This window comes from Opisthocomus hoazin, chromosome 4 (assembly GCF_030867145.1).
Source record: "Opisthocomus hoazin isolate bOpiHoa1 chromosome 4, bOpiHoa1.hap1, whole genome shotgun sequence".
NCBI lineage: Eukaryota > Metazoa > Chordata > Aves > Opisthocomiformes > Opisthocomidae > Opisthocomus > Opisthocomus hoazin.
In genome coordinates this window covers 90,510,357-90,527,849 of record NC_134417.1, presented here as the reverse complement: position 1 = coordinate 90,527,849, position 17,493 = coordinate 90,510,357, and the positions used below count along the sequence as shown (strand labels likewise).

The 17,493-nt window shown below is 39.3% G+C and overlaps 1 protein-coding gene across 18 annotated transcripts in view; it reads right to left on the bottom strand.

The window, feature by feature from the left end:
* The window catches only part of ADCYAP1R1 (ADCYAP receptor type I), a 144,888-nt gene that overhangs the window by 108,711 nt on the left and 18,684 nt on the right, over positions 1 to 17,493 (bottom strand). For all 18 annotated transcript variants that reach the window (XM_075419854.1, XM_075419861.1, XM_075419860.1 and 15 more), the window contains exon 2: positions 1,953 to 2,120. In XM_075419854.1, the coding sequence (XP_075275969.1) occupies positions 1,953 to 2,003 (51 nt within the window). In that variant the 5' untranslated portion in view covers positions 2,004 to 2,120. The remainder of the gene's footprint in view (positions 1 to 1,952; positions 2,121 to 17,493) is intronic.

The following is a 17,493-nucleotide window of genomic DNA, read 5'->3' as shown; positions in this document are numbered from 1 at the left end:
GTCCTAGGCTTAGCTGTAAGATGGGAGCTCCTAAGAGACAAAGACATGACAGTTGTCATTTCTGCATCTCAAACCAGAAGTAGCAAGGTATGTTTATGTAATCTCATGTACGTCCAAAAACATAGTATCTGAATTTGAGCTAACCTCCTTTTACAGTCAAGAAGACTTTCAGTACTTACAGGGGCTTATAAGAAAGAAGGGGACAGACTTTTTAGTATGGCCTGCTGTGATAGGACTAGGGGTAACGGATTTAAAAAAAAAGGAGAGTAGATTCAGAAAAGGTATACGGACGAAATCATTTACAGTGAGAGTGATGAAACCCTGGCACAGATTGCCCAGAGAGGCGGTCAGTGCCCCATCCCTGGAAACATACAGGGTCGGGTTGGACGGGGCTCTGAGCAACCTGATCCAGTTGAAGATGTCCCTGCTCATTGCAGTGGGGTTGGGCTAGATGGCCTTTAAATGTCCCTGCCAACCCAAACCATACTATGACTCTGTGATTCCAAGACAGGAATCTCATACTATCTGAAACAAGCTAAATGTTGGGGTTTTCCTCCTCCCCATTAGCACAGAGGAAATCTAGTTTAACTATGTCAGAAATGCAGCATAAAAATTAAACTTACTTTGGTAATAAGTAATTCTTTCTACCTGGAAAGCTAGGCAATAATCAGTAGACTCACGCACTAGAAGAATTCAAAGACCGGATGTTTGTAAGTTAAGGGACTGTATTATTTGAATGAACAGAAGTATACCACCAGTTCCAATCCTATTCTACAGAATTTAACCTAATAATGCTACATTTCAGACATGTTGTTAATTAAGGTGGTTTCTAAATAAGACCTAAGAGGAAAGAATGTGTATTTTTGTGTGCCAAAATAAAGATGAGGGCTGTATGCTGACCACTACGCATTGTAAAAGACAGATCATACAATCGATACACTTAGGCAAGAAACTCTTTAAAAACTGCTAAAAGATACCCTCTTCACATCTCTACCATATTAAACAGTTCTTGTTTAAGAATAAAAATTAAATATACATCAAGAATGTTTTATAATACCTGACTATTACAGTACAGTAACACGAGAATATCTATATATGAAGCAATTCTAAAGCATTTGCATGGAAATTATAGAAGGCTATTAATGAGACAGAGGATTTAAACACTAGCGTTACCTGACACTGTGTGCTTCTGTGCAATGCTTATTGAGAAGTGATGAAAAGCACAGTTATGATCAATAGTTTAGCAAAGAACTGAGTGGAAATGCAATATGAGTTTATTATTGGGGTTGTATACTGTTTCTCAGTTACAAAGTGAAAAAATATGCTTTATTCAGTGTCCATATGGCTGTTACGTGGGGCTAGATACAGCTACAATGCGTAGGGAGGCAATGGGCAGGAATAGAGTTACAATACCCAGACACTTGTGAAGTCTTAGTGATTCATGGCGTAGCATGTTACTTGTTAAGTAGACTTATGGCGGAAATAAATCCCTGTAAACTTCATAAAGAATCCAAGATCTTCAGAAAAGTGGTGAAAGGGTTTCAGTGCCTGTATCTTTAGAGGTCCCCTCGTGTGGTTTCCTAAAATTGGCCCTCTGAAAATGAAGGCTTCCAAAAGCACTGGCTGTAATATCTCGAGGCTTTGGTTTCACATGGGGATCTCTAATTTAAGATCTAATTTTCAGATGGGGTTATTATTTTTTTATTTTATTTTTAATCTGAGATACATACAGAGAACAAACCCCCTCAAAGAATTGACTTGCCCTTCTACAGGATGAGCAGTGATCACAGTTCTATTGCACCCACAAAGGAGGCTGGAAAAGTCTTAGCATAATATATGGGGCCACAGAGAAAAAGCCAGAATCAGTATCAACGAAAGATCCTTCATTCTTAGCAAGTACTGGCCTTGAGAACATACATCAGTACAATGTAAATAAAACCATCTTTCCTTACCATAGGAAGCAAAGTGAGAGCAAAGAAGCAGATCTTCCAGTTGATGGCCATCTTCTCTCTTAACTTTGAACTTTAGTCAAGTTTTGCTTGTTAACACTATTATTGGGGCTGAAGCACGCTCTCTCAGCAGATCTTTTTGTTAAGGTCTTCACATCAAGCCTCAGATCTCTGCAGTGAAAGAGGAAAAGTATTGTAAATATGGAAAACACGTAGAGAATGAAAAAGGAATGTACAGAAAAGAAAGAACCCAACACTTGAAGTGCAAGTTGCATATATCGAAGGTCAAAAATAGTTGTCTGGATTGCAGCTATTATAGCTGGTCTTGGATACTTAATTTAAAGCCAAAGGACATGGTTCTATGATCAGTAACTTGTATCATAGCAACTACTGAGAGAGGTTCTGTAGCAACAGAGACCTAAACTGTACTCAAGGGAAAGGGTAGGATGGATTATTTTGAACCAGAAAAAGGACCTGTCTGCTTCATTTTTGAAGTCATGATTTGACCTTCAGGATTTTCAGTAGTGCCTCAGAAGCACAACTGTCTGGGGGCTTTTTAGGAGACTGTATGACATGATGATTTACTCCCAGAGAAGATCACTTGTCCAGACAACAAAATCCATAACCAGAATTGTTAATAATCTCATAGCTTTTTGAGAACTCGGCAATAGAGGTGGAAAGGAATAAATTGTACCGTCGGGCTAAAGATTTGTTTATGACATAAGACAGAATAGGCTTCTATGGATGACAGCATCATGCATATCTGTGACTTACGATGTTTGGTCTCTGTCAAGGAGCTAGACAGGTGGTCATTCAACAGATTTGCACACCTGACATTAGGCCTGTCCTAGCACCTCCGGCCAGTGTCACCTCCTTAACCCAGTGTTTAAAAATTCCCTCTTGGTCCAAGTCATGATGATTCCTCAAACAGTTTCTCATTCAAGAGAACCTCTCTCTCTCAGTCTTTGTCTGGATCTAATCCTCATTAGCTTTTAAAACACATCCTGCTTCAGTTACTGATACCTTGGTGACACAGAGGTCTCATTTGATGCCCTGTATACAGGTAGGATTTATCATGGAGACATACTTTCATATTCATTTGCTTTCTTTCCCCAGTTGTTCCTCACCTGAGATAGATCCCCTTCGGTTTATCTCTACTCTAAAGACCTGATTCCTCCAAGATAAGCTCAGCCAGAGGTTCATTGGAGATGTTTATAGTAGTTTCGGTGCAACCTCTCTGCTTAGGAAGGTATGAGAGTTTAGCCCCATGGACACAAGCTGTGCCGCACCAGTTTGGCCCAGAGCCAGAGGATTGTCTCTCATTAGTTTTATTTCCAACTATAAAAGAAGCCTTTCAATACAGAGGTCCCTTTCAAAATCTTCTTGTAGGATATAGGTTTCCTGCCTGCCACCACCTATAACCCCCCTGTGCATAAACACAACCGACATACTTCTCAACTACATAAATGTTCAAGCAGGTAAGTAAATGTTGGAGAGAAGAAAAGAAAAGGATCATAGATAATCACAAATCAGGGATACAGGACACACAAAAAATTAGAGAAATAATAAAGCAAGAGTATATTGGAAAAAACATTTAAAATATTAGAGGGAATGTGAGGAAATATAACAAAGGAGAAAAGACTGAAAAGAAAACAGAATGAAGACAGAACGTAAATAAAAAAATAACAAAGGCGAACATAAAAGACTTTTTACAATCAGGGGACACTCATTTTTTATACTGACTGCAGCATACTTTCAAAACATCAGCATTTAGAAAGGAGAGAGTCTTTCAATTAAAAAACAAAAAAGGAAAATTAAACTTTCTCTAAATTTTTGTGTTCTCTATCCAGACCCTGACTAAATGGAGAACAATGATTCATAAAATTCCCTGTAAACCGATCTGCTTTATTCCATCCTCATTCGATCAGTCACTCTTGCTCTGCTCTGGTACTGAATTTAATTACATAACTGTGTTTCTGATGGTTTATCAAATAATGAGGGACTGATAAGATCTCATCTGAGCAGGACAGCAAACATCCATGGTGACATTCAGCAATGAGGGTTTGGAAAAAGAAAGTCACTCCATTAACAGAAGAAACAGAAAGCCAGACACACACACATTAGCAGATATTGGATTTAAAATTATTTCTTGATAATATGCACTCCTGAGTGCAGGCCAGTCCAGAAAGTCCTGAGAGTGGTGTGGAGATTGAAATCTGTCCTTGGATTCTGCTAGTGTAATGCATCAGAAACACGATTTAAATACGATAGAAGGGTGGGAAATGCCTGACTAAAGAGGTGGACACATAGCCTGTGGGAAAGTGGTAACTTTCATAATACATTCTTTCAAACATATGAAGACCCAGTTTTATTCTAACCTGGCATTCACTAGGTTTGAAAATTGGAGAGTAAATGTTTTCTGGTTTATCTTAGTTTCAAAGGAACTTCTAAAAAGACGACAAAAACATCTGCAGATCATTTCATTGCCTTTCTTTCACATTTTGCAGAGAAAGAAAAAGAATGAACTTCATTTTTGCCTTCAAGGTAGTCATGGAAACCTGCATCAGAAACTGGACTGAGGCCTTTGTATCATCCACAGAGACTCAAGTGTTGATCAGGTAATAAAAACTACCAGCTCCATGAACTTATGCCCTGATCCTGCAGCAGAACCTGCATACATTGCTTAGCAGCTCCTAGCAGGTATGAGATACATAGGTGCAGAGTCCACCTATTAGCAATAAAAGGGTAGCTGTCTTACAAATAGATACTATCAACTATGTTTTTCTAGAAAAATTAACTTTTTAAAATTACAGGTAGTATTTATAAAGCATTTCTATTTCCCTTCAGTACTGGGAAAGGAAATAAATATATGAATATAGGATGTCAAAGGGAAGCTTGAACTATCATATTGTCTTCTGATGTCATTGGTAGCCAAATCCTGTAATTTCATTAGTGAATTAGAGATACGGATGCTTCATGTTGTCATTCTATCTGCTTCTGCTATCGTAATTAAAATTAATAAAGTCAGAATAGGCAATAACATGAGGATGCACGTTTCAGTTATGCATATATGGTTCCCCAATACAAAAGCATCTTCAATTATCTGTGGTGAAACAGAAAGGCTGTTGAAGTGTACAAGAATCTGAAAAGCAGTTGATTGTTACTAAAATGGAATGGGCTTCAGGGTATTATTTCAAGCATGGCTGAAATAGAGGAAGAAAAAAAAATACTTGTTTTGGTCAGCTAATGACTTACAGAAGTATTTCATTGTCTATGCAGGGGGATTCATTTGCCCACTGTAGACACTTTCAGTGCCACAGACGATTCTTTGTGTTACTTAGTGGCAAGTCATAGGTACTTCAAGGGCAGATTGAAAAAACTCTAGCAAAATGCTTTCTGCTGCAAGTGCCCATTTCTTTTCCCCATCTAGAAAGGGACGCTGGAGTGCTTAGTTCATATGTGGTCTATGTCACAGAAGTCTAGAGGCTGGTGAGGAGAATGGCACTGAGCAGCCCATACATGCCAAGTGCACAATATGGAGCCATTAACCAACAAAAATGGATAGTGAGTCATAGAATCATAGAATTATAGAATGGTAAGGGTCAGAAGGGACCTTAAAGATCATCTGGATGTGCCTACTCCCAGGGAGGAATAAAAGGGTCACTGCTTAAACAAATCAAACCTCACCATATCAAGTAATGGATGGAATTATTTTACAGAAACTTAGGCAGAGTGTACCGATGTGAGATGAATGAGAGCAGATTCCTAGTGACTTTACAAGGCAGTTGTGAGCTGTTATTGAGATCCCACCCAAAAGAAAGAAACAATCTGATCTGCTAGGTTCCTTGTTATGGTCCTCCGGGATGTGTGCCAGTGGTTTGAGAGGAAAGCAATAAATTTCAAAGCTGATCCACAATGGCTTAGACTAGTGGTGATCAAATGTGAGTTAATTACTTAATTAATCTTAATTCAGTGTCTAGTCAGGGTGACCCATCACATCCTTCTCCTGTGCCACGACTGAACTACTGCACAATGTGTGGACATGGAGGAACAATTGAGCTTTTGCAGACTGAATACTTTACAGTGTAGCAAAGTTACCCACTCCATGCACAGTTATGCCAGTACTTCCTAGTGACTTGAAGAGTATTCCCCTAGGAAGAATAAACAAAGATGGAGAATGACTGGGTTGAAAAGAAAGAAGATGCCGAAGGAAATACTCCAGACATTACTAGTCATTCTGGCTCACAGATCACTTCCTCAGCATTTCCAAGTTCTCCCCAGGGAAGGGATTTCCACAGCTGTTTTTGGCACAAAGTTTACTAGATGGACATCTTTGGCTAATATAGGAACAGGAAATTATGTAATTGATATTCTAGCTAGCTATTTTCTTTAAGCTCTCAATACAAGGTGTGAAATCCAATGTATTTTATTATTTCCCTCCTAAAACTTTTCAACTGTAGTACACCAGCTTCATAATTTATATTAAAGGGCATGGTGAACCTTCCTCATGTTGACTGAGACCCTTGCTAGCAAGAAATAAACAGAGTTGGGGAAGCAACCCTTCAGTGACCTAGGACACGTCACCTAACTTTAGAAACCTAGAAGATGCATACTCACACATGAGCTCATTGTTGAGTCTCTTTTTATACAGTCAATGGAGAGAGGTAGACATATGCAGGAAGCAATTTGTTTGACCCATTTTAACTGTCTACTTTAAACTTTCTACTTCTCTTCCATGAGTGTAAAGAAATTCTTAACAGCTAGCTGATATGTTGACATCTACATTGAGGATATCTAAATTTGGACAGAATAATCCCACTCTCAGTCTTTGCTGAAGTATTTGGATCAGCAAGAAAAAAGCCCCATATAGCAAAGTTTGACCTACCACAAAGGCCTGAGAAGGAATTAGGTTGTTTAAGTTGTCAGTAAGTTGATGCTGAAACATTTAAGGCAACAGAAAAACTAAAAGAGAATTTACATGAGCAGCAGACAGCAAGAGCTCTAAACACTCCTGTAGAAAGTAGTCTGTAAAGAGTAATCCTATTAAGGCAAACAAGAACAACATCATCGCCTTTCTGCTGTCTTTAATATACTACTTATTATTTCTTGGAGTATCAATATTTTGGGTTGTTTTCGTTTACTTGATTAATCATTGTAAATTCTCTGATATTAAACTATCTGCATGGATTACTGCAGCTGAGAATGTGGCTCTACCTTTCTTCTAAAAACCACAAAGACATTTATTCACTTTTCTACTCTTGCGTACTTAACCGGAAGAGTCCCTAGTGTCCTCATTTCCACTCTTCACTTCTGTTGTCAATGACAAAACAGTGTTTGAAGGGTAATTACATCAGGAGGTCTAAGAGGTGGATTTTCAGAAAGGACTTCAGGGGACAAGTCACTCTTTTTCAGCTATACATGAATGTCTTGAGGACCTTAGGCAGAAACGCCATATCTTTGCCTGAAAGAGTTGGCAACCAGCAACCTGGATTTTGTCATAGAAATGTCCACATGGAAGAACGCTGTCTGTAGGACATACAGCCATCATTCTAACATGTGGACTGATGTAGGGATCATGTGTTGCAAAAGGTCCATTAATGACAGATGCAGTCAGGTAGTCTTTTGTCATATCCAATGTTTGCACTGTTCAGAAAAATTCTTGCTTTTGACTCGAGGTAACAAAATATTAAAAAGAAGCAGATAAAATGCTAGTAATAATTTTGCATGGAGTTAGTTGAAATAAATGTATTCAACTTGCTGCCTGGCTTAGGCATTTCAGCGTTAAAGAATAACCAAGTCTTTCAGCAATATTCAGTAACAGTCCTTTTACTATCTGGAGGAATCATTTTTTTTTTTCCTTGCATATGATGTGGAAAACAGCTATGAATTTTACTAAAAATCCCTTTTTCGAAATGAAGATGAAGTTGTATTACAAAAAATAGGATATGGTTAATTGCAGATTCTCTGACTCCCATATGCAAATGAGAGTCCAGGTGTTCAAATGTTTCTATATGCATTAGGATTATTAATTTCATTGACTTCCACGAGGACTAGTGTAGGAAAGAAATCAGAGCATTGTGGTTTGGCGAGAAGAAATAATAACTGACATGGGGGATTCACAGAGTTGGGGGTTGGCAGGGGCCCCTGAAGACTATCTAGTTCAACTCCCTTGCTCAAAGAAGGGTCAGCTAGAGCAGGTAACTTAGGTTACTCAAAACCCATTTGCAATCAGTTTCTGAAAACCTCCGAGTATTGAGATGCCACAAATTCCATGGGCAAATTCCTTCAGTACTTGAGCATTTTAACAATAAAAAAGGGTATTCTTATCTTTAAGTTGAATTTCCTATGTTTCTGTTTGTGCTTGTTGCCTCTCGCTGTCACCTCCAAGGTGCTGGTCACCACTGAGAAGAGCCTGGCTCCATTTGCTTTACACCCTCCCTTCAGATATTTCCTCATATTGATGAGATCACCCTGAATCTTCTCTTCTCTAGGCTAAACAGCCCCAGCTCTCTCAGTCTCTCCTCATAATTCCTTACTCATCTTTGTGGCTCTTTGCAGGACTCACTGGGGTGTGTTCACATCCCTCTTGTACTCAGCAGCCCAGCAATGGACCTAGCACTCCAGATGTGCCTCACCAGGGCTGAAAGAGAGGGAGTACCACCTCTCTTGTTCTTCCTCATAAAGCTGATGGTGCTTTTGGCCTTTTTGCCACAAGGGCACATTGTTGGCTCAGGATCAACTTTGTGTCCACCAGGAGCCTTAGGTCCTTCAGGTCAAAACTGCTTTCCAGCTAGCTGATCCCCAGCCTGTCTTCATGGATGAAGTTATTCCTTTACACGTGCAGGACTTGCATTTATTTCTTGAACTTAATGAGGTTCCTCTCTACCTATTTCTCCAGCCTGACCAGTTTCCTCTGAATTACAACACAACTGACCACTTGGTCTATCCACAACTCCTCACAAATTTGTATAATCTCCAAACTCTCTGGAGGTGTTCTCTGCCCCATCTTCCTAGTTATTAATGAAAATGTTAAACAGCATTGGTCACTTCCAAATGTTAAACTTTTATAACTTATTCAGACTCTCTTTACAGTCAGAGGAGAAGCTGTATGTGTCCTTGGGGAGCAACTTCTATACCCTAATACTAGATGCCTAATTATGGAAGAAGTGAGTTACTGCTTTGAAAGAGTGTGTTATTTTTTCCTCTGCTTACTCAGGCTGAAAAGGGCAAACAAAGAAAATTCTGCCTTCTAAGTTTAAGACACCAAAGCACTAATGGTAATCAAAACAGAGCACTGACTTCCATCTACATCATGGCGTTTTCTTACTTTCAGGACTATCCTTATTCCTTTTATTAACACAGCCTAATAACTTCCGTGTATGTTTTACTTCAGCTGTCCCTGATTATAATTTCGGAGGATTTTTTTTTTTCTTCTCCTTTGAGTGGTTTCAATTACATTGAAATTCCCTGAAGATGTAAGAGTATTATAATTTGTCCTTACAAAGTACATTCCTTATTATTTCTGTATAACCTGACAGTTCTTGTATTTCTTTGTCCTTTAGCTTTATAGAAATTTCCTAACATTTCTAAAAAACCCTCATTTCAATTCTAGAACAGATTTTAATAAGTGCCACTCAGCCAATTCAAGAAAGATATCCCAATTTATACTTTCTGAATATCTGATTTATTTCTTGATTATCTTCAAATTTTTCTAACATATTGCTCACTTTCAGATCTTGAAACACATTAGGCTGGTATAGCTCCTTGGGGCACTCACTGTTACTTCTGAGAAATAACTTTATACTCCTGCGCTTTGGGGTTTTTTTTAGTGGTCAGACACACAGTAAAATTTTCACAGCTTGCAAACTAATTATGTCGCAGCTGATACACAGTAAGTATATACGTCCCTCTTGGCTCACATCAAATTCAAGGCAGTATAATTTAGTTTCGGTTTAGTTTTGTTGGGAAGCTAAGTTTCATTGCCCTGCATTCACCATAGGCAAAGAGCACACACAAGAAGTTACCACAGGTCGACAGATGTGTGGAAAACTGTTAAATTAATTGGTATTATTTGGTCCACTCTGCTCTTCTGACCTCAGCTGACGCCTGCTTGTTTTCAAGGTAGAATCCTTCTTCAGTGAAGAAGCCATCAAAAACTTATTGAATATGCAAATCCACTATATTCCATCCATTCCTATGTGTGGTCTTAAAGCCCAGCCTTTCTTGAGCTTTGAAATATTATGCCCTTCCAGGACATAGTGTATAAAACTAACTATCATTTGATTTTTAAACAAATTCCACTTAAAATGCCTGGCTTTTGTAACTAATAAAAAATTTTTGTGATGTGACAATTGTTGTCCCTCATATTATGCTGTTTCACCCATACAGGTACGATAAATTATTGAAGGTTACTGACATCTAAAGGATTGTTCTGGATATCAGAGTATTTGGACATTATAACAACTCTGCAAATCTGTTTGTTGGAACTGTTGCTTCAGGCTTTCCAAATATTCATATGGGAACGAGTGGATCATTCATCTACAGGTCAAGATTTTTTAGTTTACCTTTTCATCTAGAGTAGCTATAGACTTATAAAAGCAGAGACTATGGAATACAATTCACAACTCCCTGTGCACATATTGCTGCTCTTGACAGATTTCACATATAACATCATCCATAAAAATAATCCAGTAATTCTTGCCTTGATTGGCATTATTTTCCCTATTCTATTATTTATCAGATTTATTGTGCCCTCATGTTGCTGAGGTCCCCAGAGAGCTCATGAAATGGCATGACTTCTTTAACTAAAGACCACAGCTACTCACTTGCAGGGAAAAACTACCGTGCATTTAAGAAGCATTAGTAAGCAAAGTAAAAAATGATATGAGAAGTTTTCATCTTCACAGGCAGGTCAATTACCCTTTTGAAGCATCTGTGATGTATGTGATACTTCATAGCTAATATGCAACTAATATGGGATTACAAAATTAACTACGTGCTGCTCCGTTCCAGCCGAGCTTTAAGTGCTGCTTGGCAAGGTTGTTCAAAATCATTACTCCGCAACCAGTAAAATATGTTCTTTATCTGGCATATCAAAGTTTTGCAAGAGCCATTTGATTAATTTGCTTTCCTTGACTGGAGGTCTGCATTTCCTGCCCTGGCTGTAGGTGTAACTGTAATTTCATATAGAAGCTCGTAATGATTCTGTTACCTATCTGTCAGCTTACCATTTATCTCTGCTTTGAACACATCTGGCTGGATATATGTCTGTTCAACAGCATCACTGCTGAGCAGACTTCTATCACAGCCAGAGGAAGAGCTGAAAAGTATAGCTCTGGACCAGAGCCCTTTATTCCCATTGTGTCCAAAGATCATCCCAAGTGCAGAACTTGTACAGTGCCTTCAAACCAACTCCTTAAATCAAAATAATATATTTACTTGAGTGTGATGCCAACCTTAACAACCTTAATTAGCTCTGTTGGTGTGCTGAACTGATAATTTTGAGACAAAACGGTCATTGTGAATCTAGTGTTGCTCCCCAGACCCAAGCTAGACTCTGTGCAAGGTGCTGCATGCTCTCAGCTGTGAGGAAATATCAAGGGTATCTTTAACAAGGCATTTCACTATTTAGTACAGGCAGACTCCAGAGGAGTGGGCCTGCAGCTGGTGATGGACCCATGGGCAAGACACAGGCTCTGAACTCCAGCAACAGCAGACCAACCTCATACTGTCTCTGGGAAGCAAGTCCACCCTTCCCATCTGAAAGCAGAACCAAAGTGAAAAAATAAGCAATGACAGGGAGTTGTCTGTTGCTTCGGAAGGTGGTAAATCCAATGAGCAGTTGCCTGATGCCAAAGGAATAAACATACGATGTTGGTGTGCAGAAGGCAGTCTGACATAAACTTGGCATTGACAGAAGGAGGCTTGGAAGTGTGGAAAAATTGCAGAGGTATTCAAAGAGGATGGCCAATTTATTTTTCTTTCCTTATATGTACAAATCCTTGTTATTTTCCAATGCAAAAGGCAGAGCCATTCTGAGTATAACAGCTTAGTATAACAGCTTGTACTTCATTGAGCACTTTGACTTGGCAACCTAAGGCAATGTCCCAGATGAACTTCCATTGGCCTCCTCCGCACTTCTAAACAACAGCATAGAAAGCTTTCACGGGCCAAAGTTCATCCCAACTTGATGACAAAAAGAACAGATACAATGTTTCATGATTCCTTGCTGGGTAAAGGAAATGATTCCCCTACTTCTGTGATTCCTCCAGTGCATATTGTTCAGTTCTCAGGGAAGTGTATCTCAGAACAGGCCTGGGACTACAACCCTGAATCTTTTGTCCCTAGGGAGATGAAAATCTTCTTCATTTGAACAGTTCCTTTCCTATACTGAAAGATAAGGTAAAGTCACTGCATAAGCACTAGCAACTTGCGTAATTCATTTTTTTTCCCACCCACATTTCCTATTGTTCTCCTTTTCTATTACACCTCGAACAGGCTAAGTTCATCCAGCTGTATCCCATCTTGTGGTTAATGAACTCCTTACATTTGGACAGTATTAGGACCTTCCACAGCATGTTTTCTTGCAACACCAGGGATGGAATTCATGTCACATAAATTTAATGATCTAAAAGTGAAACGTCTATATCCAAGCTAGTTTCCCTCAGCTTCCCCCATAGTGAACAAAAGATGAGCAGCACATAAGCTAGCCTTGCTCTGGGACACGTGTTACTCATCTTGGAAAACAGATAGCTAATCAAGCAGAAAATCTGTTTGATTAGCTCAGAATATTCAGTGTTGAATAGGGACAGCCCTGAGTAGAGTAGAAGTATAATCAAAAGAGGAAGAAAAATAATTGAAATTAAAGTCAGTCTTGGCATAAGAAGATGTTAAGCCATGAATTAGAAGAAAGCTTCAGACCATCAGCAGACAGAGACCCTAGAAGTGCCTTCCAGAAAGAGGAGGACAGTCAAAAAAGTTACGGTTTTAAGAGGACTCTGTATAATAATTTGAATATTTTGTAAACCACTTTCTCTGATGTGGATTATTGCAGCGCTAATAGACATAGGTTTCCCATCACATGGCCTCTGACTCAGGACTGGCTCCCATCCAGCCACCTTAAAGCACGGAGTAAACTTGCATCTCAGGAGGAAACTGCAATGCATTCTTGGCCTTTCCTGCTCCCGCTATTCTAGAGGCAGTGAAAGCTGCAGAGATTTTCTTGGTAGTTGGTGAGGAGGGTGGTTATTTATTAAACACGTGGACCGAGAAGAGGCCTTCAGGGCTCAGCAGAAAAGCTCCTATTCACATGAAGAGCAGTCCAAGTCTCTTTCCTTTGGTCTAGTAGAGCAGATGAAATGAGATTGAGTCTAAGGAAAATGTTGCCTGATTTTTCTTTTTTTTCTTTATTTCACCAGGTTACAAAAGTCTTTGCACTCTGCCTTGCGAAGCAAGGACACATCAGATGACACAACGAGAAGAATGTTGCAGGTAATCCCAACCCTTTCATCTCTTTGCCTTAGCTTGTCACTAGATAGCTTGCCTTTTGAAGAAGATGGAAGTCCTAATATCTTGGGTAGCATTGCAAAATTATCCCGTGCTATAAAACTGATTCCCCAAGCCACATTTCAGAGTCCTTACGATGTCTTACCTAAGGTCACATACCAGAGTGCCCAATGCTTTAAAAAGGTGTGAATACCCATGACTTACAGCCCTGAAGATTCTTACAGGGATTACTTTTTAAAAACTGAAATCTGGATAGTGTAAATATTCAGCTTGATTCACCTACTACCGTTTCACTATTATTATGAATAAACCAGGACTTCCAATTCTAGAAAAAAAGTAAATATGAATGAATGGAAATGATCAGTTCCCGGGTAATCGATTTCTCAGCCTGTTATTAAAGCTGATGATTTCTATATTCATCTTCATGATCTGCTCATGGATTTCATTATTGTCATGCATACCAGTAAAACCTAGGACATAAGGATATAAATTCAATCAGGCTGATATCTCCCTTTTCACCAAAATGCCCATTGTTCGGTTTTAAATAGGTTGATTCATGTTTCCAAGACACAGTGAAATTGCCTCTTCCCCATGTTTAGTCTTTCAGGGCCTTGGGTGCGAGTCATGTCATTAAAATGTACGCCCCTAAACCTGAGCTAATTTCCACCAATTCCTTTTATATTCACTGGGATATAGCCAGCACAGCCACTAGAGTTCAGAGCACGGGTTAGATCATCCTTAATTATGTATCTCAAAGAATCAGATGAATTGTGCCCTATTTCTCTATATTTTCTATCAGGAATGAAGGAGGGAAGGAGCAAGGGAAAGGAAGAGAGAGACCTGAGAAAGACACACAGCATAAAAAATTTCAGCCTAAACAGTAAAAGCTTTCCAAAGCTACACTCAGCTGATTAGTAGCATCTTGTATTGGGAAGCAAACTAAGGTCAAATAACGTGAAGTGTTCAGTAACAGAAGACTTTTCTTGTTGCTCCAACCTCCTCCCTTTACTTTCCTCACATTAAATCAAGTCTAAATTCTGTTCAGATCTTCACTTGCACCCACCTCGAGTTTAGTATGTAATTTATGCTCAGCAGAAATTACACCAAAGAAATGGTGGCTTAAGAAGCAGATGGAGGAGTCATGCAATGCAAAGATTATTTAGGTTTGATACTGAAAAAATAAACTAATTAAAACCTTTGGCCTTAAAGCACTGGTACGGTTCTGTCCTGGTGATCATCACCATGTGTCTTTCAAGCACTATGGGAATGGAACTTTGACCCTTTGGAAACTCATTAGGTCAAAGGATTTTGGCCAAAGATTTATAATTTCACCATAGCGTATAGTACAGCCGTTCTCCATTACTCCCCTACTCCCCTATTTTGTATGTTCTGTGGAAAGGATTTCTTTTAACATCTTAAAATAATGACAATAACATTGCTGTAGGCAGGCACAGCTTCACAGGTTGGTTTCTCACAGAAACACAGTACCCGTCCATCCTAGTCAGTGTTCAGCAAAAACATTTTAAAAAGGGAAGCAACCTCAGAAAGAGAAAGCTTTATTGATCTCCAGCACTGGGAGATCCACTTCAGCATCCTCCGAAGGATGCAATTTATTAAGACAAGAAATAAATATGTCCCAAAGCCCTCATTTCTGTGGGCTGCATTATTAATGACCCTCATGCCTGCAGATGGCAGAGAGCTACATGCAAGTAGCCTTCTTGAGTTTTCCCATCCCCAGCAAGGTAGAGAATTAGGATAAGAACAAAGGAAAGGAAACACCACCAGTGTTTTGTGAGAGCTAGCTAGTAAAACATTGGCCAAGGTTTAATGGTTCATCTGTGCATTGGCAAATAGCCAGATAACCTCTGAGACATCCTTGCTTGGAAGCAATCTTAGGAACTAGCTAGTGGTAGCACAGAATAACTCTAAGTTGCATTTACATTTATTTTCTGGCTCAGCCCAGTATGGTAAACTGGCAGCTCAGGGTCTTTTGTTGCTCTTCCCCGAGAGCGTATTCTGCAGTGAAGACCAGCATTTCATTTGAAGCACCAGGAAAAAAAAACATTGAAAATAAAAAACAATTTAAAAAGTCCTCCAAATGCAGCAGAAAAGGTGAGTTCACATTTTATGGTATTTCTTTCATTACATATCAGAGCTCACTTTTGTCCCTAGAGTTTGTTACCAGCTGGAGCAAATGAAGCATGGGATGAGTTTGTATGCTGTTCTGAAATGTGTAACTCACTGGGGAGACCAGGGTAGGGACACATAAAGGAAAGAATAGAATGATCCTCTCTTGGCAAACAAAACAAAATGTCTAATAACCTGAAGTCAGCACAGTGTGAGGCTGTTTTGGACAAGCAGAATAAATTTTGTGGTGGAGTCTGGATAGGACAGTACACAGTCACTGTGCAGTGTCCTTCAGGGCACAGCTTGTCTGCCATTAAGCACGCCCAAAGAACTGGATATTTTTTTGGGGACTGCCTCATTGAGAAGTCATGAAATGAAAACGCTGTGTGAGGCAGAGAATCATTTTTCCAACAGTATTTTGCACATTTTCAGTGTGTGCATATCTCCCACTTGGATAAAACGAAAATTTTGTGACAGAGATTTAGATATCCTCCGGATTGTTAAATTTCATCCAGCATTGCTTGGATCTAATTGATCGCAAAATCTTTCTTGTTGGGCAATAATCCCAGGTTTTACAGCAATAATTCTGGCTCATGCTCTGCAAAGGAGTGGTTGCGTTCTGTGTTTTCTGTGTTATCTTCATGCCAATAACAAAAATAGTCATAATTTAAAAAAAACCCGCAAGATTATATTAAAATAACTCTGCCAAAAAAATCCCAAACCAAACCAAGACATTAGGACTTACAGGTCATAAATATGTAGTTGAATAAAATCTAAGTACAGTAGTATGTTATCCAGTGTCAGTCATCCAACTCCATATCAACAGGTCTTCTAAAACAGATCAGCATGTCTTTAAAACCAAAATTAATGAGGATTTATTCCCTCTGCTTTTTAATCTGTTTTCCAAAGCAAACCAAATGCCCAAGTTTGCTCACACGTGTAAAGACATTCTGAAGGTAATCTTAGTATGTTATGATTATTTTACCTACTAAGAAATATACTCTGTTGTTCAAGATATAATGCATATTTGTGCTAGGATTACCACTTCTGTTTTGCATATCAATGAAGCCATAAAGCAAATAAAAGTCCCACACTTCTGAAGGCAGAAGTAGCAACTCCTGCTCTGAGTGGCTTGAGTGAGAAATGAGGGCATTCAATACTTCATATCTAGATTGCTTCAGTATTACAGATATACAGAAGTTTAATTTAGCTCTGAGTACCACAGCTGTATCTCCTCTGACCACTAATATAGGGAACAATACAAAATTCTTTTTATTATTCTTTCACAATATTTTCCTTTTTAACTGTTTTCAAGCAAATTAATAGAGCTTGCTAGTGTTAGCTGAAAAGTAGTTGAGATTCCTTCATGAAAACACGAATTCTTTCCAACTGCTGATCTTCTGCAGAAACGGGATGCCCGCCGTTGTGTATAAATCTCACAGGACTGCTTCGAACAGCTGCCAGCTCTTCACACCTGCATTAGGCTGTGGACATCTCCCTCTCCAGCTGTAGCCATGCTGAAAAGACCATTATCCCCAGCCAGCTTAGAGATGCTAATCCATGCTGCACTGCCTCTGATCTGCCCACCGAGCTGATCATACGAGCGTTGCCTAACCCAATTTACTTTGAATATATTGGGTTAACTTAAACAATAAGGCTTTGCTAGCCAAGGTCAGTGTGATACAATCAGGTTAGGAAGTGCTCTCACCAGCAGCTCGGCTGGCAGGTTCAAGAGATGGTGACAAGATGGTGGAGTTGCCTGGAGGTGGTGGTGTCTTCAGACAGCAACAGGAATTCACAGCAGTTGCACACACTTCAGACTACAGAACTAATAAACCCCAGGTCTTCCTATGACTGAACTGGGGTGTTTTTTTGCTTTTTCTCGTATGTACTATTCCTCACTTTGGAGGCT